The following is a 23,816-nucleotide window of genomic DNA, read 5'->3' as shown; positions in this document are numbered from 1 at the left end:
CCAAGGGCACAGGCTGCCTGGGTTCCAATCCCAGCACCACCACTTACTAGCTGTGTGACCTTGGGCATGTGATCCAACCTCTCTGAGCATCAGTTTAGTCTTTAATAAGATTAAGTGATGAAAGTAATAGAGCCTACTTTACGGAACAATTGTAAGAATGAAATGAGAGAAGGCTAGTACAGAGCTTAAAAGTGCACCTGGCATATAGTCAGCACTCAATGCATCTTGGCTGTTATGTTTCTGAGGCCAGAAGAAATTGGGGAGCAGTAAGATCAGGGGCCCAGTCAGCGGCTTAGACTCCTGACCAGTCATTGATTCAGATTTGAGGATCCGAGGAGGTCCTTCCAGCCTCAAGGCTTGGAATGCTCTCGGTCCCCTTTCCTGCTCCCTCTGACCCTCTCCCTTCTCCCTCCACACAGGGCCTGGCACCCGACCTCCATGATCCCCACTAGTCCAGGACTGAAGCTCTTGGCTCTGTTGCTGCTAACCTCCCACCCATCTCTCTCGCCCTCTCCTGTGGCCATATTTACCGAGTTGATCCACCCTGGCCAGAGCACCCAAGCTCAGACCCCCAAAGCCTGCCTCCTTCCAGCTTCTCCAAGAAGACCCTTCTTGCCCCACAGATGAATGGAGGAGGTTGAGGGAGAGGGATGCTGTGCAAGTGTAGGGGGAAAACCACATACGCAGACCTCCCTGTGCACACCCAGCCACGGTGTGGTCACCTCAGCCCGTCACCCACAGCTCTGCGCCCCACCTGCCTGATCCTGGACTCTGGGATTGCTCTTCCATGGAGGGGTCTTACCCACGCTCCTTTTCCTTTCTATCCTAGCCGCAAAATATTCTCTGAGCACCTACTCTGTGCTAGTCAAGCCCTGGGGCCCTGCTCTCCAGAGGCAGTGGTGGGACTGGGCATTATCCACACCAGAACTGCTCAAATCCTCTAGAGGGCTAGTTACGGCCAGGACTGCTGGGCCCCAGCCCCAGAGTTTCTGATTCAGCAGGTCTGGGGTGGGGCCCCAGCTTTTGTATTTCTAACTTTTCCAGGCACTGCTGGTTTAGGAATCACATTTTTTCATTATTACATAAGTTTCAAGTGTACAACAGTATAATTCGACATCTAAATACACTACAAAGTGATCACTCCCAAAAGTCTGGCTACTATGCATCACCATGCAGTGGACCCCCCTTCCTCCTTTCACTCACCTCTCAACACATTTTCCCTCTAATAACCACCAATCTGTTCTGAGTTTGTTTTTGTTTTGTTTGTTCAGTTTTTTTTTTTTTAGATTTCATATATGAGTGAAATCATATGGTAGTTGTCTTTCTCTTCCTGACTTATTTCACTTAGCACTACATCTTCATGCACCCCTATATTCATTGCAGCATTATGTACAATAGCCAAGATACAGAAACAACCTAAGTGTCCATCAATGGGTGAACGGATAGGGATCACATTCTGAGAGCCACTGGCCCACTACAAACTGCAACTCAAAGCAGACTGAAGCGAGGGCTTTGATCAAAGAGGAGAGAACATTAGGGAAAGGGCATAGCAGGCAGAGGAAACAGCAGAAACAAAGGCCTGGCAGCTCCAGGAAGTACCAGAGTGAAAGGTGCATGGGGGCGTGGCCAGGAGGGTGGCTGGAAGGGCACGTGGGGCCAGGTGGTAAAGGGGCCAATGGATGGCCACACCCCTTCCCTCTGGCCCGAAGCAGTTCCTTTGTGCCAGGTACCCCTGGCAACTATGCCAAGCTCCCTGGGCTCCAGTCCAAGCTCATCTTCCCCCTCTGCAGCGACACGGCATCCTTGCCCCAGGCTTGGCTTTCACAGGCTGCTGTGGGCATCCGTCAGTGTCTCTACCCGCCCTCCCTGGATGCCTCCCGGGAACTTCAGGAGCCAGCCCAGAGGTGCCAGGAAGGTGTGCCAGGTGAGCCAGCATGTGCGCTGTGGGCGCGGACTGACTGGGAGGGTGCCTGCGTGCCCCAGACCCCTGTCTACCAGCTCGCTCTATCTGCACTAGGATCTGGGGCCACGTAGTGTTTGTTGCCGCTTGAGCCAGAGCAGTTACTATGGGTAGATAATAATAGCAATTGTAATCCCTCATAATTGGACCAGACTTTGCTGTCTGCAGGGCACTTCCATGCCCATGACCTCATCTGACTTCCACAACCACCCTGTAGAACAGGCACAGCTAGAGTTACTAGCCCCACTTCACAGCTGAACAAACGCAAGCCCAGATGGCCTGAAGTCACATCTCCAGTAAGTGGCATACTCAGGCCTGGGACCTGGGACTTCTGACTCTTCGTCCAGTGCTCTTTCTGTGTTCTGAACTGTCATAACAGAGCACTGGATCTGCTGCTCTCCATGGGAGGGGCCACAGGCTCTGTTCCCTGGGGCAGCACAGTCCAGTAACAGGAGGCATTTGGCCCGGCTGTCCCACCTTCCCCACCTGTGGAGGGCAGTTGACTACCAACAGCAAGTACATGGACACAAAGCCGCATCAGCACCAGTCAGGACATCGGACTGGGGGAGGAGGGTCAGGGTCACCTAACCCAACAGAGGAGCAAAGCCAGGCTCAAGGAGGAGAGGGAATTATCCACGGCCACAGCTGCCACTCGAGAGCACGGGTGGCCACAGATGGCCCTGACTCTATGGTGGCAGGGCCTGGATCTGCCGCTGCCCGAGTCCTGGGCAGGAATAGCCCAGAAGGCCCAAGAGACAACCTGAATCACCTGTTTTTTTTTCGTGGTGTCAGAAAGATGGAGATGACCTGTAGCCCCTAGGAGCTGGGCCCAGTGGGCTTCAGCCCACAACTTCTCCCTGGCTTGCTGGGTCTCCACCCCTCCATGGCACTCAGCTGGCTTCCAGGCTGGAAAGGCAGGTGTCTGGACTTTATGTACACACGTGTGTGTGTGTGTGTGTGTGTGTGTGTGTGTGTGTGTGTCCATAACAGGACCCACACATGGAGGGCAGTGGGACAGGCTCCGATTCAGGAGGGGGTAAACCAGGCCCCCATCTGGACCCAAGACTAACTTGGCTCAGCTTTCTCATCTATAAATTGCCCCACTTTTTTCAAGGGCTGTCCCCAAAAACGAAATAGATAGAAACTACCCAGAAAACAAACACGCTCTGAGAATGAGCAGAGCACCGTGGTGGCGGATGACCAGGGAGCAAATCTCAGAGTTGACTCTGACAGCGGGCCAGCAGAGCTGACACTTCTCAGGGTTCTCAGGGCCCCACACCTGATACCAAGTGTCCACCTTGGTTCTAGAAAGACAAACTGCCCCATGGAAACACCTGCTACTCCCTGATTTGACCAAGCATCACCACTCCTCACCCCTACTCAGGGAAAAGGGAACAGGCAGAGGGAACTGTGGGGACCAGGGCATGCCATACAGCACACCCCAGGAAGGCCCATGGCTGGTACATTTTTCCTGGGAAGAGTGAAGGGAGGGTTTCCTGTTCCACTGACAGCAGGAAACAGAGTCCAAGTGCTGGAGGTTCGAGGCGGCTTTGCACATGGGTGGACCCGGCTTGGTGAGGTCCCAGCAGGGACTGTCAAGACCCAGCAGGGACTCCCGCCAGTCTTCTGCAATCTCCTCTAACTGACTAAGGCCCGTCCTGGAGTTCAGCAGAGCAGTGAAGAGGTCACCCCTCATGGGGCTCTAAAATCAAGGAAGTCACTAGCTCCAAGGGAAGAAGTGACACTCAGAACTCGGAGTGGGGGCGGGAGATGGGAAATCACCATTTCCACGATGACTGGTGTCACCCTGAGCACACAGCACACCACCGACTTGTGCCTGGCTGGCTGTGCAGGAGGGGGAGCTCTCGTGTGGCCTAATATCTACCAAGTCCCCCCTGAACTTGTTTCTGGCCTCCCAGAAGCTATTGAACATCCTGAAGAAACAGAAGCAGCCAAACAGGTAAAGCGACTCACCCGAGCACATAGCTCGCAAGAGGTCAGTCTCCAAAGGAATCTAGGTCTGGGGACTTTGCAAGGCTGAGGCAGCGACTACACAAACCTAAGGGTCTGAAGTGCTGCTCAAACACCATGAGGGACCGGGCGGGGGGTAGCTTGGGTCCCGGAGCCTAACTACCTGGCTCAAATTCCCACCAGGATCTGATCTCTCCGAGCCTGTTTCCTTGTCACCAAAAGAGGCTATCAGCCCTCCCTCTGCCCTGTGTGAGGACTGAGCAGCGCGGTGCAGTGCTCGGCACATCTGAGCTGTCATGGCTTGGGATGGCCCTCCCCCTCCCCAGGCTCCCCAGAAGGTCCCCAGCCGAGCCAGCTGCTCACCTTGCGGTCCTCCTCCCGCTCTGGAGCGGAGCTGCTGGTGTCCCCGGGGCCGCTGGAGGGCATTGCGGGCAGCTGGGCGGTGGGAGGCAGGCTGGGGCTGCACGGGGCTGGGGGGCTGCTTGGCTTCAGGGAAGGAATTATCGTGGTCTTTGTAAGCAAGAGTTAAAACTTAGACATAGATCCGGGTGCTGAGTGAAAGTCCGGCGAAACTCTGCCTCAGGCTGCCTGTGGGTTTGGGCTTCCGATGGCTCCACCTGTGGGGGAAGAGAAGAGGGATCAGCAGGGCAGGGCACCCCCAAACCAGGCCCCCCATAAACCCCACCTCCTCCCAGGGACTAGGCCCTCAGCCCCGGGGCCACGTGGGCCTATGAGGCCTGTTCCTCTGACCTCATTCCTCTTCCCAGCCTCACCAGCAGCTCAGGCCAGCCTAGCACTGCAGAGAGTGGGGGAAACCGAGGCAGACTCAGGTGGCACGGCACTGCCTGGCTTCCCTCAGGGCCACCTCCTGCCTCTGAGGCGGCAACAGTCTCTCTGGGGCCTCCGCTGCTGTGGCACAGTGGGCGCCACTTCTGGGACTTCTAGCTACCTCCCGCCTCCTCCCTCTCTTCATTCACGTCTGTTCTTTCCTTTGAAAGCTTCCCGCACCCTCCCTCCCACCCCAGCCACCCCCTGGGAAATCCCAGAGGTTCCAGCCCAGCTACATTTTCCTTCTAATCTGTCCTCCCCACAGGCCCCCACCCCCACTCCACGCCCACCCCATGTGGAGGAAGTGAGCAGCAGTCACAGGATGTAGTGAAATGAATGTCACCTCATTTTAGGACCAGCGCCTGGGCCCAGAGAAAGCCGAGGTTGAACTCAGCCTTCGACAGGCTGAAGGCCTGGGTTTGTAGTGCTGTCGGAGTGGGGAGGGGCCACAGCCATGGTCACACAGAGGGAGGATGTGAGGCCCCTCTCTCCCCCACCCCAAATGAACCAGCCTCATTCGCCTTCAAAAATTGGTGGGCTTGAGGGGGCCCGCCGAACACACACAGCTGAATTTTAGGGGATTTTCATCCTCTCTGCCTCAGGTGTGGGCCTCAAGCCAGTGAAATAACAAAGCCCTTGCCGCAGGCCTCAGCCGGGGGTTGGGGTGCTTCAGCTTCAACTGCTTCAACCCTCTTCACTTGGAGACAGTTCTCCTCCTGCTCCCCACCCCCCAGAAGGAGCTGTGTTCCAAGCCCCTGCGTCCAGAGCGCCAGCCAGGGCCAGGGGATTGGCAGGAGAAGGGAAGGGAAAGGCAGGCTGGATCTGGGGGAGGCAGGCTGGATCTGGGGGAGGCAGGCTGGATCTGGGCCCACCCACACCCTTCCCCTTCCAGTTCCTGGTTCTGCTTCCCTCTGCTGCCCCTCCCACCAGGGCTCCTTGTCTCGGCCCCCTCCAGCCAGGCTCCCTGGAAAACCAGGAAGTAGAGAAATCGCAGGCTTGGGTCTCCCAGGGGCATGACCCCTTCCCCAGGGATGGGCACCTGGCTGGGAGGTAGGTGTCCCAAGTGCTGGCTCTGTCCCAGGTGTGGAGGGGGAGGCCAGAGCTGGGAGGAGCTTCCCTAGGACCAGGACAGGAGGGGCCCAGACAGGTTGCAGGTGCTCTATGCCCCACAAGTGAGCCCTAAGGACACCCCAGGTATACTACACACGTCTAAGCTTAGTGCTAGGCTCGAAGAATATCTGCTGACCAATACAAGAGGGACAGAGTAGCTAAGTACCTGACAGACATTCTTCTTTTGGGCGGCAACTAGTGTTATTACTGTCCCTACTTCACAGCTGACTCTAAGGCTCAAAAAGTTAGGACTTGTCCATATTCCAGTGCCAAAGCAGAGGCCTGAATCCAGATCTCTCTGACTCTAAAGCTCTGAGGGGGTCTCTTTGAAGCTCTGTCCCCCAACTTACAACAACACCCCATGGAAACAACTCTTGAGAGCCCACTGGAGAACGGGTCCAACCCAGACCTCCACTGGGCACCATCCATTAGCAGCCAGCAATTCCCCCGCAAACACACTCCCCGTTTTTAGCACAGACATCCCCAATAACCCCCACATCAACGCCTTCAAAAGGGTGCGGAAGCTATGAGAGGCAGAGTCTGGTTAGAAAGAACATTGAACCCAGAATCAGCAGACGTGGGTTCTAGTACTGACTCGGGCTTCTCTGGTCCTCAGTTTCCTTATCGATTAAATGGGAGAGTTGGACTAGATGATCTACAAGACATCTTCTACCTTGGTCCTGCCAAGCTCTTGGAGACCCCAAGAACAAACAAGGCTGGGCCATCTTCGGGAGCCCCAAGAGCCCCAGAATGAAATCTGTGGAGACCCAGGGATAAAGTAAGAGGCAAATGATGCTGCCCAGAAACATCCAGCGGGCTTCCGTGAGAAAACCACTTTCAGAGTGCCTCTGGTTGCCAGTGAGACGAGGAAGGAAGCAGGACGGAAAAGCAGAACATCACAAGGTGCTGACCCCGACGGCTTCCTTTTCTCAAGCAGCCCTGCCAAGGGGAGTGACATGCTCCTGGGCTGACAGTCCCAATACTGCGGCACATGTCCACCATGACAGTTCTTCGCCAAGCACGGAAGCCGCCTCCGCACCCACACCAAAGGCTGTACCACAGAATCCATCACCAAAGAAAAATCCTTGCCAAGACCCTGTCACCATGACAGGCAGCTTTTATTTGCTCCCTTATACTTCTAATGCCCATAGCGACCACGAATAAGATTTATAAGAACAACTTAAAAAATCTTTTTTAAGGAATCGCGTCATGAAAATGTCTTGGTATCACAACTGACATGGTCACCATCATCACTATTTCAATTACAAAACTGTTGTGGAAAAAGAATATACACACCAAATTTCACTATCTTCTAAATCCAACTTAGTAGAAAGATTAAAAAGATAGTCACAGATTGGGCTGAACAGAGAGGAGGCACTACCAACAAAATTTTGGAGTCTGGAAAGCAGACTCGTGACAGCCAAATTTCAGACAGCACATGAAAACTGATTTATAACTGAATCCTTAAAAGACACTTGATACAATACTTGATAGGAACAGGGCTGAAGAGGATGCATGTGTGAAAATAAAGAGGACAGAATAAAAGAGGTAAAACCCCCAAGAAATCTGAAGGTTTATTCTCTGAAGAGCACAAAACAGAGGGTCTTTGCACAAAGAGTCAAGCAGCACAGTTGAGAGCAAAGGTAATATACCAAAACCAAGGAGATGAAGTTATTATACATGTGATGTGGCATCCTGCCAGCTGTCTCCCCAGTGGGGTCCTAGAAAACTGTCAGCCAGACCCTAATATTCTCCTCTGGAAAATCTAATCAGTCCAAGAGGAAAGGCCTAAGGATACAGATACTGACACCAGAACCCAAAAGGCTTGTTTAGGTCAACCAGTGGATCTGCGAGTCAACAAGCCCCATAATCATGTTCATATCTTTCAATCAACTTTTTAGTCCCCTGTTCTCAACCTTGAAAGAACAGCCAAGGACCACTGGACATCTTAGGGAATCCTCTAATTTGGAAGATGAAGACCAGAACAAATAAACCAAAACCGAAACCAAACAAAACTTAAAGGAAACAGAAGATACTATATTCATGAAAAAAGAATGTGATGCTATTAAAAAAGAACATTCAGAGAACAAAAAGGAACTCCTAGAAATAAAATTTACGCTAGTAGAAATGCAAAACTCAGAGAAAAGGGTAGATTAAAAAGAAAAATGGAAACTGTAAGAGCAAGGAAAAGGGAATTAGAGAACTGATGCTGAGGTTTCCACATCTGAGAAACAAATGGGGGCGGGAAGTTACCACTGAAATCGTTCAACAGAACTTCCCAGAACTGAAAAGCATGAGCTGCCTGACTGAAAAGGCCGCTGAATGTCCCGCCCGTGGATGAAAATAGACCCACGCCAAGGCACATCGTTGTGAAATTTCAGAACACTGGGACAAAGAGAAGAGCCTACAAATTTCTAAAGAGGGAGAAAAAGTGACATATAAAGCTTCAGGAATCAGAATGTCCTCAGACTGCTCCACGTCGATGCTAAAAGCAAGAAGAGAAAGAACCGATGCCTTTGAAATTTTCCAATTAGAATTCTTTACCCAGCCTAGTTATCATTAAGTATGAGTAGAATGAAGACATTTTCAGACGATCCTTTCTCAGGAAGCATAGGAAGATGTCCCCTAAGACACAGGAAAAAGGGGGAAGGGAATCTCCAGAATTAAGGTGAAAAGAGGCCAGATGAAACCATAGAGGGCCACGAAGCAGTGTGACTCAAGACTCAGGCATGCTGAGTGCTGTCATCACTATGCCCTTTACCATCGAACCGTCTTTTTAACCTGACAAAACCACAGGTGTCACTCACTGTTTGCACTCTGCTATCTGAACTCAGGAACTGAATGGATTTGGATACTGACAGCTATCTGTCCTGGATGATGTGTTCCAAATGGGGGAGTAAACCAAACAGGAGGAAGACATGAGATCCAGAAAATAGGAACTCCAACCAGAAGGAAGGCAAAGGGAATGCCCAGGATGACCACAAAAAAAGTCACAGAACGGCAGCTACAACATGCCGCACGTGCAGAGAGCAAGACAATGAGTAGCTCAAAAAATGGAACTGAAACATTAAGACTTGACGTGCCTGTCCTTGTAGAGAGCTATACTGACAGCTTTAGAAGGTGTAGCAGGAATTAGCAAAAGGTACAAAGAAAACCAGGCAGATGAAAACACAAGGTAATTATTAACTTCAGGGAAAACAAAAAGAAAGGAAACTATTGTGTACTATAAGGCTCAGCTGTGAATAATAGGTGCATTAGGTGATTTAACACACATGTAGGTATGTATGTGGATATACAGCTACATGTATATGTGTCTATACATATATACTTCATAGTATATTAATTGCCTGTCTATACATATATACTTCATAGTATATTAATTGCCTATGTGCTGCTGTTACAAATTACCACAAAATTAATAGCTTAAAACAACACAAATTTATCTTGCAGTTCTGGAAGTCAGAGGTCCAAGTTGGCTCTCATCTCTGGGCTAAAATCAAGGTGTTGGCAGGGCTGCATTCTTCGAATCTATTGTCTTGACTCTTTTAGCTTCTAGAGGCTGCTCGCATTCCTTGGCTCATGGCCGCCTTCCATCCTCAAAGCCAGCAAATGGCCAGCAGTTCTCCTATTGAGTTACCCTCACTCTGCTTCCCTCACATCTCCTTTTCTAGCTCTCCTGCCCCTGTCTTTCACTTCTAAGGACCTTGTGATTATATTGGGCCCACCCAGATAATACGGATTCATCTCTCATCTCAAGATCCTTAATCACATCTGCCACATAAGGTAACATATCCACAGATTCAGAAGATTAGGATTGGGCTGTCTTTGGGCGGCAGGGCGGGGTGCTATAATCGTGCCTTCTACAAACACACATATGTTAATATACGCATAAAACACTTTTGAAAGAATACTTATGGGGTACTGTTAACAGTATGCCTACAAGAACTATTTAGGAGAATGGCTGGAGAGCAGAAAGGTTGGCCATGTAAGAGAGCTAAATTCTTATTTACTAAATAGGAAATTGATGTAAAACGTCTAAAATGGAAGAGTCAAAAATACACACATTACTCAGAAATATGAGTATAAAATTGCTAGGATAGCTAAAAATGGTTGCCTCTGAGAAGAGGGAGAGGGAGGGAGTAGGCAAGGAACAACTGCATTTGGCGAAGAGATGTTGGTACTATTCGACTTCTTAAATCATATGCATGTACTACTGTGAGGAAATAAAAACCAATTTTTAAAAAGCAAGAATGGGGATGGGAATGAGGGCTTACACTCAAACGCAACCGTTGGTTAGGTGTGGCCTCCATCCTCCTCTGTGAGTGCCGCTAAGGCCCTTCCACCTCTGTTGCTCTATGAAACCATCACATCCCACAGAACAACCATTATCAGCTCCTCACACCCACACAGAGTTCCGTCACCAGCTATAAAAGTGGTACCTCCCTCCCGGCGCCCCCACCACACCCCTCACAAAATGTTTAATTCTTGCAATACGTCATTTCCACCAAGTCCAGCCATGCACAGTGTGGTACACCTCCCTCACACTCCTCCCAAACTGCAGCTGTGCGTGCCATTGCTCCCTATATCCCTAACCACGACCCTGGCTCACTCATTAGTCCATCTCAGACCAAAGGCCCACATTCAACTGTCTCCTGGAGCCACCGGACCGTCCCTGCTGTGTGGGCTCCCAACCTCACCACCACTGTCCCCGGTACCATTCCCATCTTCCTCACCAAAACCAATCCCATCAGCAGCCCCCACGCTGATCATCCCAAGTCTCCCCTTCAAGCTTGCTCCAACCAGCACCAACTTGATTGTCACCCCATAGTCTCCTTTCAACAGGGGCCTGCGGAAAATTATCTTCTTCCAGAAACAAAACCATTTTGGCCCACAAACCTGAATCCTTGTTCCATCAAAAACAGCCCTGATGTTATCACCGTCAGAGGCCCTTCCACTCCATCTAAAGTCTTCCATCTGAATTGCTGAATAGCAATCCATCTTCCTCCATCTGGTCTACTTTTCTATTAGTGACTTTGCTTGGTTAAGTCTGTCTAGTTACCTCCCCCACCTTCTCAAAGGGGTTTTGGTTGTTTGTGCTGACCCCACCCCTCACTTTAGTTATAGAGTAAGCATGTGACCAGGCAGGGCCAATCAGAGGCCTGCCAGGTATGTCTTGGTGCAATGGAAAGATGCTAATATGGTTAAGATGTGAGTCAGGAGCTGCTGGCTGCCGTGGAAAGAGCACACCTGAGAACAAAGGGATAAAAATAGAGGGATGGAACAGTCGAGTCATTGTCTGGGCCCCTGGATCTAGCCGAACCTGGAGGCAGGGAATCTGTGAATCTCTGTAATGTGAGTGAGTCTCTGCCTTAGGCTCACAGTCCTGACTCATGCTAATCTCAACCTCCTGAAACCCTCCCCAGGAGGCCGACTCTGTGGGCTACCTTGGAGAGGTAATGAACCTCTCTACGCCTCAGTTTCCCCTTTTATAAAATGGGAATAACAATAGAACCAACTTCTAGACTTCATAGGATTATTACGTGAACGAAATGAGACAACGCATGTCCCTAGTGTTCAAATCCCAGCCTTATTGCTTATCAGCTATGTGACCTGCGGCGAAACTGGGAAATGCGGAAAATAGTCGCCATTTCACAGGGCTGGTGTGGGAATTAAAATGAAAGGCATTAAAAATGCTTACAGGAGGGCGGCACAAAGAACATACTCCATACATTTTAACAATTAGTAATTCCTGACTAATCCAACCCACAGTTTTCTCTACTTTCTTGAAATCCCCAGAGTGCCCGTGAGTGCACATCGCTCAAACAGGAGCTCGTATTAAGCTCCTATGACATGCCAGGTCCCGTGAATAGAGCTTTACAATTTTAACATCTCGTTCATCCCCACACCTCACTCCAACCCTTTGGAGTGGGTACTATTTTTATCCCCATTTTCCAGATGAGAAAAAAGGTATAGAGAGGTTAACAAAGCCGGCCAAGTTTACTAGCTATCCAGGTAGTAAGTGGTGGAGTCAGATACAAACCCAGGTCTGTCCCACCCAGAAGCCCACAGTCTTCCACTCCAGCACGATCTCTTAAAATTAGCCTGTGACTGCTGCAGCGCTGGCAGCGTTTTGGTCAGAAAACAAAGTTTCCAGTGAGTCCCCCTTTTCTGGTTAGGCCTGCCTGCCATGGCGGCGGGGGCAGGGGCAGTAGTAGCCACACAGGCTTCTAATCAGTGCCCTGTCCAATGCAGGAGTCATTCATTTGTTTACTCCTTCAACCATTTACTGAGCACCTACTACGTGCCATGCACTGTGCTAAGGGACATGCATTGTCCATTTCATCTTCATAATAATCCTATGAAGTCCATGAAGTCGGTTCTAATGTTCCCATTTCATAAAAGGAGAAACTGAGGCCTCGAGAGGTTGATTACCTCTCCGAGGTAGCCCAAGTAGAAAGTCCCAGGGCAGGATGACGAATCCAGGTCCATCTAACTCTGGATTCCTTATGCACTTGGCAGCACTCAGTCCAGGACATTCAAACTATGTACGGAACTCAGATCAGCTCTGTGCCCCTGATGTGACACCAGCCCGCAGAGAACGGCCTCTTGCCTGAATTTCCTATCTGAGCTTGGGAGGAAGTACAAATGAGTCCTGTCGGTGACATAAGGCAGAAGAGCATCTGGTACCCCATGTCACCAATCATCTGCCACGGTGGTAATAAGCTCCGGGCCTGGTAAGCTGGGAGCCAGCAGAAAGCTAAGGGGAGACATCAGGACCTCCTGGACAGAGAAGTCTATGTGCCACAGTCTCTCTCGGTCACAAGACTGGGAGTGGATAAGGGGAAGAGGTTCCACTGCCACTTTCCGCCTGCTCGTTCTCTCTCGACACAAGTGAGATGCACATCATCACACCACTACTCTGACTTTCATAAATGTCCCTCCCACCCAAACCACCAGCTGCCCGTAGAACACCCAAAGCCACTGCTGACAGGCCAACAGCCCTGCCATTCTATTCTTCCTTTCGAAGCCCACGTGCCTGGCTCTGGAGTCACAGAAAGATGACTTGTGGCTCTTCCACCACCCATGAGGCCGGGGCACCCCCAGCATGAGGATTTATGACCACACCAAACCTGCTGCCATGGTGGTGGCCACCCTGGCAGAGATGATTTGGATCAGACTCTTCTGCTCATTCTAATGGTTACCATGACACAGCCTCAAAAGCAAGGAAGGGGGAAATAAGGTTTATACCCAAAATAGACTCTGGTAAGGAGCTGAGTTGTAGTTGGGAGCTGAAATGAGCCAATACAGACTTCCATAAAGGAGCATACACTTTTGAGGGTGGTGAGTCAAGAGAAGCCGTGTCATGTGTGCTATGGCAGTCAGATGGGCTTCCCATGTCCTGAGAGTCAGGGACACATGGTAGCCGGCTGAAAGTACATGTGAGAATCAGCCATGTGGACCCCAGTAGGGCCTGCTGTTTGGGACAGCCATATGCATGGATCTGTCTGATTCTGTCCTCCTCCAGAGGTGGCCCATGGTCCACACCTGTGTGTTTCTCTGCTTTTCCAGTATTCTCTAAAGAATGGTCCACACCCGCCAGCTCCAGAGCCTCTTCCTTTACTCTACCCTTAACCCCTGCATCTGATCCCCACACCATCCCATATCTCTGAACTCTCCAGGGGCGCTGAATGTTGTAATCCCCAAAGGGGACACCACAGTGGTCCCACTGGAAGATCAGGCATCCATCTGGCTTTTTTGGACCCCTTATGCCACTGAACTGACAGACAAAAAAGGACTTACTCCACTGGCTGGAGTGATTGATCCTAGTTCCCAAAGAGAAATTGAGTTGCTGGTGCAAACTAGAGGCAAGGAAGACTGTCTAGAACCCAGGGGAACTCCCATGCCCCAAAATGAGGGCTAATGGAAAAACTACGGCACCCCCGCACCCCCACAAAAAAGGCAGGACGACTGAAGATGCAGGTCCTTCAAAAATTAAGGTTTGGGTCACTCCACCAGATAGAAGAAGCCTAGCCTGTCGAGATTCCGGCTGAGCACACAGCAGAGATAGGATGGGTAACGGGAGAAGGAAGCCGGATACCGAATGTGGCCTGGTGAACAAACATAGAAATGAGAACTGTAGCAGTTTTGCATATTTTCTATTTACTTGATATACGTGTGTGTTTATTTGTACATAATAACCATTATCTTTTTCCTCCTTCTTCCCATTATTTTACATACACGTTGTTGGAAGTTAACTCTATAACTGAATCTTCGGGTAACAGAATATTTGTCAGGACTTTGATTGAATTTGAGAAGTTATTCGTGTAGACAGTGATCAATGTAATAATTGTTGGTCCCCATTTAGGGGAAAGTTAAGTTAAAAAGTATACTTCAGAAGGACAGCTGTATCTTCGATAGGTAAGTAACACAGCGACACAGCTATTTTGTTATTGGAAGAGAGCTCAAATGTCTGTAAAAGGGTGAAAACGAAAGCTGTGTAGCCAAAGCAGGAGAATGTGCCATTTAATTTATTTGCTCTTCATTGTCTGCTCTGTGAAAATGGAGCTAGGCCCTTTACGTATTTCACCTTTGCCAGCTGACACATAAAGCTGTCAGTAGAGGGCACTAGAGAGACATTGAAGGAGGAGGTTTCTTTCCCAGACCCCCAAGTGTTTTCTTGGAGGGGGTCCCCCACTGATTACAACTTGTCCTGCGGCCACGTCCTGCAGCCCCTGTGGCTTCCCCGGTGCCCAGTCCTCTCCTGTCGCAGCTTCTCCAGCACCCGGCTCCTGCCGTGAGGGTGCTTCTCCAGGGCCAGGCTCCTGCCGAGCTGACAGCTTCTCCAGCACCTGGCTCTCGCAGTGTATGACAGTCAGCAACAGCCAGCAGCTTCACCCAACACTCCCTTTGGGTAGTTTAGCGGCAGTGTGCTTCCAGCAGAAACTTCTTCGTAGACCAATTTTCCTTGGGACCCAAAAGGATGGATTTCCAGTGAGTTCCAGAGGGTAGGTTTCCAGCAAGTTCTGCCAACATGGCACCGGAGTGACTTCTCTGCAGTCCAGGGAGCCATGGCCATGCCCTCTCCATCAAGATCAGGATCTCAGCCCTGAGGGACCTCTTCTTTGGGCACTCCATGGCAACCCTAGGGTAGTGGCTGTTCTCATACATACTATTTCTATATTCTTTGCAGTGCTTGTTATTGCTTACTAGGCAATCTCTCATTAAGCCAATCGCCTGTTATAGTTAATGTCTTTATATTCAACTTTTCCTGTTCAAATCACTATGTGGTTTCTGTCTCCTGAATGGACCCTGACTGATATAGTCACCCACAGCTTCAAGGAGCCTTTTACCATCCTCGAGTTCCTTGAGCTCAATTCAGCATCCTTGCCAGCTAATCACTGTCTGCTTCAAACACTCACTCAACAATTATTTGTTGAGTGCCACTCCCAAACCAGGCACTGGGGTGAACAAGAGACTCCCTGCTTCTGGAAGTTCACAAGCAAGTGGAGTCTCCAACTCTTTCTCCTGTCTGTGGCTCTGCTTGGCTCTATGCTTCTGGTTCTCTCCCACCCCTTCGGCTCCTCAACTCTGCCTCCTGGTCTTGCTCCCACTACTGCACACTGGGGACCCGTCACGGGCCACACTTTGCCTTCAGCTGTACTCTCTACTCTCCTCCACTGAGATACCAGGGCTTAAATTAATGCAGACCTCCTATTGCAAGGCCTCCATCTTTATTTTCTGGCCATCCCCAGCTAGATGACTTGAAGTCACTCAAAATCCCACTCTTCTAGAACCAGATGCCTCATGTTTCCTCCGGCTTCTCTGTGTGGAATTGGCACCACCCTCCCCTCAACTGCCAAAGCCCCAAACCTGGGAGAGAACTGAGGTCTCTCCTTCCCCTCACGCTCCATCGGACACCTGATCCTTGGGCACTTGATTCTCCCCCCTCCCTCCACCCGCTTTACACCACAGGTCTAGCTTGGCGGTTATTCTGTCATGGGTCTCCCTGCCTCTGGTGTCTCTACCTCCTACCCAAGCCGCTCAGCAAAGATTTTCCACATGTGGCATCCTCAATCAAAACCTATGATCCCTGATGAAAACGTCCTAAGGTTGTGGTGATGGTTACACAACTCCGTGAATGTGCTTAAAATCACTGAATTGTACTCTTTAAATGGGTGAATTGTATGGTATATAAATTATATTTCAAGACAGCTGTTATTTTAAAATACCCACGATGCCAATGATTTTTTACACACAGTAAAATCTAAACTCTGGTCTGGTCCCACACTGATGACTTGCTACATATGGCGTAAGCAAATTGCTCGGATCTTGCCCCCCATCTCTCCCAGCTGACCCCACCATTCCAGGGCCAGTCTGTCCCCCGGTTTAAATCCCCCCTTTCTATACTCGTGTCTACACTCACATCATTCTCTCTTCCAGGGGGCTCACGCACCCCTCCTCTCCCCCATCCCTCGGCAGCCCATCGCGTCTCCTCAGCCACCCACTCAGGTGTCTCTGATCAGTTTCTGTTGTGTGGGCATTTAGCTTTCCACATGTACATGGATGTGCTGTTTCCCCAAACAGATGAAGTCAGAGTCCATGTCTTGCACCATGCCACCCTCCCAAGGCTCTGCACCTCCCCTCCCCCTCCCCCAGTTCCGGGAGACCCTCGAGGCAGAGAGGACTGTGTGAAATCACTCCCGGCAGCTGCAACATCCCCAGCACAGTGCTGCGGTGCCTAGAGTGACCGCCCACAACCCCCATTCTAGGGGTGCCTCAGCACAGTTCCCCAAGGCACTGAGCCAATGGAAAGGCCCTCTGTGGGGATCCTAGCCTCCTGCTCCACCATTCCCAGGCCAGAACATATAGCTGCCGTGGGGCGTGCAGTCCCCACCGGCCCCCAGATGCCCCAGGACGAAGGGGGTCGTGAGGGTCCTAAGTCAGGGTGCCAGGGAGCCGCAGGAAGCAAGAGGGCCTGGCCTCCCACTCGTCTAGGCCCTCGGAGGCTGAGTCCCTGGTTTGCCTGTGACCACCCTCTCCCCACACCACCCATGCACATGCTTCCCCCACCAGCACTTTTCACCCTCCTCCCAGACCAAGAGAGCACCCAGCCGAGCCCCTCCCAGGCCAGAACTAGAGGTCCCCAAAGGGTCTTCAGGGCCTGAAAGCTGCTGCTGGAGCACAGCCCCTCCCCACCCATGAAAGCAGGAAAGCGCCCACTGCTACAAGAATTCCCGACTGGTCCCTGGTTGGTTTTCTCCTCATTCTCTGCCCCAACCAAAACCAAACCACTTGTGGAGGGGGTCAGGGAAAGAAGAAGAGCCCCGGGGTGCAGGGCAGCATATCCTAGAATCACCGGCCCCCAGCCCAGCCGCCCTGGTACAGTTCATCTGCTCCTTTAGCCCTCAGGAGTCTTGGCTGGACCCCATCTCACACCCTGGCTCTGCCACTCAAGAGACCTGGGCCTCAATTTCCCATCTGAACACTGGGGCGAATAAGTCTCTACCTCAGAAGTCTATTTTAAGAGATGACAGAATCTGTGTTGAGCGTCTAGCACATTGCTTGGCACATAGTAGGCACTCAATAAATGTCAGGTTTTTAAAAAGTATTGTGTGGTTAATCAGGGCAAAAGGCCAGTAAAGTGTCCTTAGGAAACCTAGCCTCCAGTTTAAGACCACACCCAGGAGTGGCTCTTGCTGGCTCCTGGGAACAGCTGCTGCGGCCTAACCCAGAGTCTTCCCACCCAGCTAGCTAATGCCCCAAGTCTGCCCCTCACCCCCCAACCCAAGGCCCCTTGCCACCAGAATGGATAACCTCTACCAGAGCCCGTAAACGGCCCTCGTGGCTTAGGGGTCCCTCACGGCCACACGCACGGGTACAGACACATATACAGAGAGACGCAGACATGCACGTAGCCACACACAGACACACGCAGACAGATGTGCATGTGCATTCACACAGACGCACACAGACACAGACACACACAGACACACACAGAGATAGATATGTACACAGACACACAAACAGATGCACATACAGACACACACACTCACTCACTCACTCACTCACTCACACACACACTCTCCTCTCACGCTCCCGGCTCCCAGAACCTGGCGCAGGAGGATTCCGGGCAGGGCCTCCCCGACACATGCGTCGCACATTTCACCCACAGCATGGGCCAAAGACGCATTTGGAAACCAGCTTGGGAACCTCATAACCATTCATAACATTGTTCCGAGAGAAAATACAAAACATTGTCCTGTAAACAAACATATGCAATAGAATTCCTCCAAGAGCTAGGAATTGTCTATGCTGGAAAACTAACAGAGCAAGAAGAGAAAAACCACATAAACTTAGTTTGCCTTTGCAAAATTAATACCAATTACAAAAACATTTATGTGAACTGCTTACCATTTACACCTAATTACCATGCAGCACAATTATGCATACCATTAAGGGTATGCCAGATTAATTATGCTATATGTTTCATTTGATTTCACCACTACGCCCTCAGTCCATATATGCCCAACTTCCAGAGGGCCGCCCCTGTGAGCGGTCTGTACAAACCAGAGAAGTGTTGGTTTCTACACACAGACAGTGGTCCCCACCCCGCCCTATACCCAGAGACTGCCCGACTCAGGCCCAGGCCTTCTTGCCAACATCGCCACCACAAGAGTCCCTTGTGGTGAGAAGCCATCTTCCCCCCAGAGCCTCCTCCGGAAGGCAGAGATACTTCAAAGGTGTCCCCATAGGCGTGGCTGCATGTCACAGGGGACATGATACGTACAGCCCAGCCCGATGGCTGCCACGTGGACCTGCTCACAAAGGAAGTTGGCCTCAGTCTCCAGACCAAGGTCACTCTGTGCTCATTTCCCAGACCCCACTAGGGCCCTGCACCCCTTTCCCCAGCACACGGAGCCAGTGACTGGGCGCGGTCTCAGCCGTAGTCTGCCCAGGCCCCACGCAGTTCAGAGCCTCTCCCTCTGCTCTCCACACGGTCACGAGCAGCTCTGCACAGACCCTCCTCCCCTTTATTAAAAAAAGAAGGACGTGGTTCCATAGTGTAGCGGTTCGCATGTCTGTTTTACACGCAGAAGGTCCTGGGTTCGCGCCATGGTCCATGGTCTACAGCCAAGCCACCCTGAACAAGCCCAATGTCTGATCTTGGAAGCTAAGCGGGGTTGGGCCTGGTCAGTACTAGGAAGACCAGGTGCTGTAGGCATAAATAATAATAAATAATAAAATTTAAAAAAAAATGAAGAAAAGGAACTGACCCCTCCACCCTCAATCGCTAATTCTTATTTAGCTCAGCAAATGCACTTCAAATACACTGGGGCCACGCGGATTTGGGAAATAAGAGAGTCAATGGAACATGATAAATGAAACTTCCCAGGAACGGGGAAAGCAAAACGGACTGCGGAGACGGGAGGGACGGGCCTCCCGAGAGGCAGAGCAAGAAGCCGCTGAGTGAGTGAGAGGGAGAGAAAGAAAGGGCTCACTCGTGTAGACGTGCCTCCTCGGTGCCAGACAGGAACACACACGGCTGAACTGTAATCCTCAAACACTTGTGAGGCCAACTGTATAAGGATTCTTTTAAACAACGAGCGATGTAAAACATCCAGGTTTAGTGCGAGCAGCAGTTGTTAAAAACAAGCAAACAAACAAAAACGCAAGCCTGCGAGGTTACCTCCACGTGGTACATGGCAAAACTGAGACTAAGAGAGGTTAAGTGATCTGCCCCAGGGCACAGTTAAGGGGTTGCAGGGCTAAGGTGCCACACTGCCTTCTGCCTCAGTGATGCTGACCTGATTCATGTCATTTTTCTAGAAATTCTCTGGAAACTGCCCTTCCTGTGACACTCAAAACACTCATTTCTATTTTAGAGGAATAGTTTTACTTGTTTCTTTTCCATTGGCTTACCCAAACGGCTGTCCTCAGCTTATCCCCACCTATCTCATGACCCGCCTCTCAGTGGAGGGTGGACATCAATTTGACAATTCACATGCCATTCTAGGAGGGTGACAGGACGTACGTACCCCAGGTCATGCAGCTAGATTCTAGGCCTCTGGGGGAAGCTCCCAAAAAGCACAAGCCCCAGCTTAGGGCCCCAAACATCAGCATCCCTCCTGTGTGTGATACGATGCCTGCTTAAATCATTTCCCTCCTCCCAAATCTCCAGGGGTTGCTACCAGTTATGTAATAAAATGTGCCTGCCTTCCTAATCCATCACACCGGACCCTGCCCCTCCCTGGGCCCCAACCTCCAGGCCTGGTGACACAGGCTCTCTCTCTCCTTCTGCAAGCCTGGCCCAACCCACACTCCACCTGAGCAAATCCTAACCGCCCTCAGTCCCCACTCCAGCCCTGCCTCCCACGTGAAGCATTCCCAGGCTTCTTGAGACTCCCCCCAACCTGTACTCTCACAGTAAATGGCATCGCCGCTCGCACAGCTGGCTGAGGCAGAATCCAAAGGGTCCCTCCAGCTTCCCTCACCCACTCCATCGCCCAGCTGTTCCTACCAGCTCTGTTTCCTAAATGCCTTGCAAAGCATCTTTCCTCCATGTCCACACTGCTGCTCCCCTGGATTTCTGCACCAGCCTTCTGCCTGGGCTCCCTGCCCCCATCTTCACCAGTCCAATTTCTCTTCCTTGATACCCCAGGATGATCTTTCTCAGATATAAATATAAGCCTGTTACTCCAAGTCCAACACCTATCAATGCATAACGTCTCAGCCTTCCATGGTCCAGCTCTGGTTCCAGCCCTCTAGCCTCATGTCCCATCACTCGGGCCACATCAGCTCAGAAAATGTCCCCGACCACCACCTAGCTAACTGCTCCCCACCCTCGAAACTCAGCTCAAGCATCCCTGTTGTTGCCTTCCCTGATCTTCCTTTCCCCTGAATGAGATGTCCCTTCTCTAAGCCCCCATAATGCTCCAGGCATACACTGCCAGAGCTCTCTCCAACCACTTAAGATGTAATGGTCATCTCCTCTAGACTCTCACTTCTGCTGTGGACAACTTGAGGGCCAGCTCAGGTCTCTTTCATCTCTGTAGCCAGTACCCGGCACATAGTAGGTCTTTAGTAAATGAATACATGAACATTATTTGTGGATCTGAAGCAAGGGACTTCTGCAGAGAAAACCTGAGAGCTGCCAGGCCTGCCACCCTGGGGCCCTGGTGTCTCACTATGCTGAACCCCAGCTCTCTCAGATTCCAGGCCGCATGGAAGGTGTTGACAGAAGGAAATGCAGAGGCAATTGCTCAGCCCCACTGGGCTTCCCAACTGAGCTTCCAGGACCAAGCAGGCCCTCAGGCCACCACCAGTTGGGCTGGGAACCTCGGCCTATGAGAGGAAGGCAACAAACACCACATTGTTGCTGGTAATAAAACCATTAGGAATCAGTGCTGTGTGCCAGCTGCCAGGCCCGGCTGTGGTCTGGACCCTCCCAGGTCTCTAGGCCATGGTGCAGAGCTAGCCCTGCCAGCAGGCCCAGAACCCAGAAGAGAGGCTACTGCTGGCTCTGGGCCGAAGAGACTAGAGGGCAGGGAAGGGGAGGATTCAAGGCTTAGTGGACGTGCTGGGGCCCCAGTGGAAACAGATTCTAAAGAGACTGATGGAATACATCAAGATTAAGGGCCCAGAGATCAGAAGACCAGGGCTGGGGGACTCAGAGATCAACCAGTCAAATCCTGGCTTTACGGGGGAAGGGAAGAGAGGACCTAAGACCCCTAAGGACTGATGAAAATGACAGGCCTTTGTTGGGTCTTGCAGTGCACCCGGGCCTTCGCAGGGGTTATCATCATTCATAGTCATGTTATGATTTCACTCAAAGAAAAGGAAATTATATCTCCTAAGCACCTACTATGTGCCAGGCACGGTGAGGGCCATTTTCATAACATATGTCATTTTATTCAGGTAAGATGTGGATACTCTTCTTATCCCTGACACACAGATGGAAAACCGGCGGCTCAAAGACGTTTCGGTTGCACAGTAACTGAGTGATAGTGGGGCTGAGACACTAATCAAGGCCTGGCCTCCCTCTGGGTCTCTTCTCTGCCCTGTACATCTATTCCTTATGAGCCTGAGGTGGAGGGGGCTCCACAGAGGGGCCCGCTCTACACTCACCGGCAAGTTACCATTCTTTTATTTATCTTCCTGCCTTATTCCAACGGGGAGCCAAAGAAGTACACATACTCTTCCTCATGTCAAGTTCAACAGAGGCAGCCTTAGAGGGGAGAGCAAGTTCCAAGAGGGCTGGGGCAGGGGACTGTGGAAGGGGAGGTGGGCACTACTGCTAAGCGACAGGCAGAAGAATTACTATCTGCCCTTCCTCACCTCTCCACCTCGTCACCTGGGCCACTGCCGCCTGCTCATGGGCCTCCAGATAACAGAGTTGGGCACAGCTTGAGCCCACATGCCAGACAAGTTCCCCAGGCATCCCTTCTGCCCACTCCTGAAGCCCCGTTCCATCCTCCCCGAGTCACGCTATGCCAGGGCTGGGTCACCTGAGCTTCATACCAGGCCCGGGCCCTAGTCACACCTCCACTCCCCGGGGAACCATAGATCGACGCCTCTGGGAAGATCCCCAATGATTTGTTTCCCATCTTGGTTCAGAACCGAGAGTTTCGAGTCGCCATCCTATAAAGCTAACTTGGTTCACTGGCCCTGGCATGTACCCAGGTGTAGCCAGTTGCCTATTGTCCACTCTCACGAGTCCCTAACAGCCCAGGCCTTCGTTTGGAGGCCTTGGTGTCTGCCATTATTTCTCCCCGCAACCTTCCCAGGAAAGACAAGCATCTGAGTCACCCTACTCTTTGCTGTCAGTCTCCAAACCAGTTTCTTATCCATCATTGAGCCCTAGGGTGACTCAATTTTTTTTCATGTTCTTATCCAGAAACTTTAAAAAGTGTGGTTTTATTTTTGTTGTCACTAGAAAAGTAATAGTATGCATTTACATTTTTTTCAAAGATTACAAAGTACATAGTATATAAAGAAAAAAGGCAAAGTTTTTGTTGATGGGTTTGCTGTGTACCCTTCCAGAGGACTTTTTCTATGCATGTCCAAGCCCATAAATGTGTGTATTTGTATATATTTAAAAGAAATTTTACAAACGCAAGATTACAATCTGCATCTGGCTTTGCTGGGCAACCCAACCCCCCTATCATGGACATCTAACACACTCAGAATAGAAATGTTTACTACCCCATTTCAAAGGCTTTGGGGAATCTAAACAGATCCCCCTTTATCCATAAATGCGTTTATCCTTTCAGAATCTGTAATATTATTCACACAGAACTATTCCTTCAAGAGGCCCCTTCCTAACCGGTTCTGCTTGCTGGCATGTCGGAGGATCCCACCCGCCTGGTATGGGCCCGAGTGCCCTGGCCTGCCCTCCCTGGGCCCTCTGGGGAACCTCTGAAGGGAGGCCTGCTCCCAGGGCCCCCAGCCTCCCAGCCTCGGCTTCCCGGACATTTGCATGACTTGGCCCACATCCAACCCACAGCTCAGTAAACCACAGATCTGATCCCCATCATCCCATAAAGTCCCCTCTAAGCATCTTTTAATCTTTTCAAGTAAGGACCACTGGAACACCGGGATCTAGCTGATCTATTAGGTCTGGAACATCTGCACCGAACCCCAGAGTTTTCAAGTCACAGTAGCACAGCAGGAAGAGCACCAGGCTAGGAGTCAGGACACCCAAGTTCGATCCCTCCAGGTACTAGCTGGAGATGGTCCACTGTCCCCTCTGTGTATCCGAAGGGGGCAGCTAACAACTGGCTCAGAACTGAAAATGACCTTGACATTTGAAACGGAAAGAGAGAGAGAAGATCAATAGGGATGGCAGTGAACAGGGCCATGACCGCAGGAAGAGAAAACAGGAACCCGATTATAGATGTAAATGAGGCTGGGAAGCCTTAGGGGTCAAAGGGGACCACGGCAGGACAGG

The 23,816-nt window shown here is 51.0% G+C and overlaps 1 protein-coding gene and 1 long non-coding RNA gene across 6 annotated transcripts in view; one reads left to right on the top strand and one right to left on the bottom strand.

The window, feature by feature from the left end:
• DNMT3A (DNA methyltransferase 3 alpha) overlaps positions 1–23,816 on the bottom strand; it is a 112,727-nt gene that overhangs the window by 69,800 nt on the left and 19,111 nt on the right. For 3 of the 5 annotated variants that reach the window (XM_039887660.1, XM_039887661.1, XM_039887656.1), the window contains exon 2: positions 4,295–4,548. In XM_039887660.1, coding sequence (XP_039743594.1) covers positions 4,295–4,357 — 63 coding nt within the window. In that variant the 5' untranslated portion in view covers positions 4,358–4,548. Of the gene's footprint in view, positions 1–4,294; positions 4,549–4,681; positions 4,899–23,816 lie in introns of those variants that run through there. The other 2 variants (XM_039887659.1, XM_039887658.1) reach the window with 2 other exon arrangements.
• On the top strand, positions 3,787–6,700 carry LOC120621886 (uncharacterized). The gene is made up of 2 exons (XR_005658328.1): positions 3,787–3,920; positions 6,486–6,700. It is a non-coding gene; the product is annotated as an uncharacterized LOC120621886 (long non-coding RNA).

Source organism: Pteropus medius, unplaced genomic scaffold, assembly GCF_902729225.1.
Source record: "Pteropus medius unplaced genomic scaffold, Ma_sr-lr_union100, whole genome shotgun sequence".
Classification (NCBI taxonomy): Eukaryota; Metazoa; Chordata; class Mammalia; order Chiroptera; family Pteropodidae; genus Pteropus; species Pteropus medius.
This window is presented reverse-complemented; position numbering and strand designations above follow the sequence as displayed.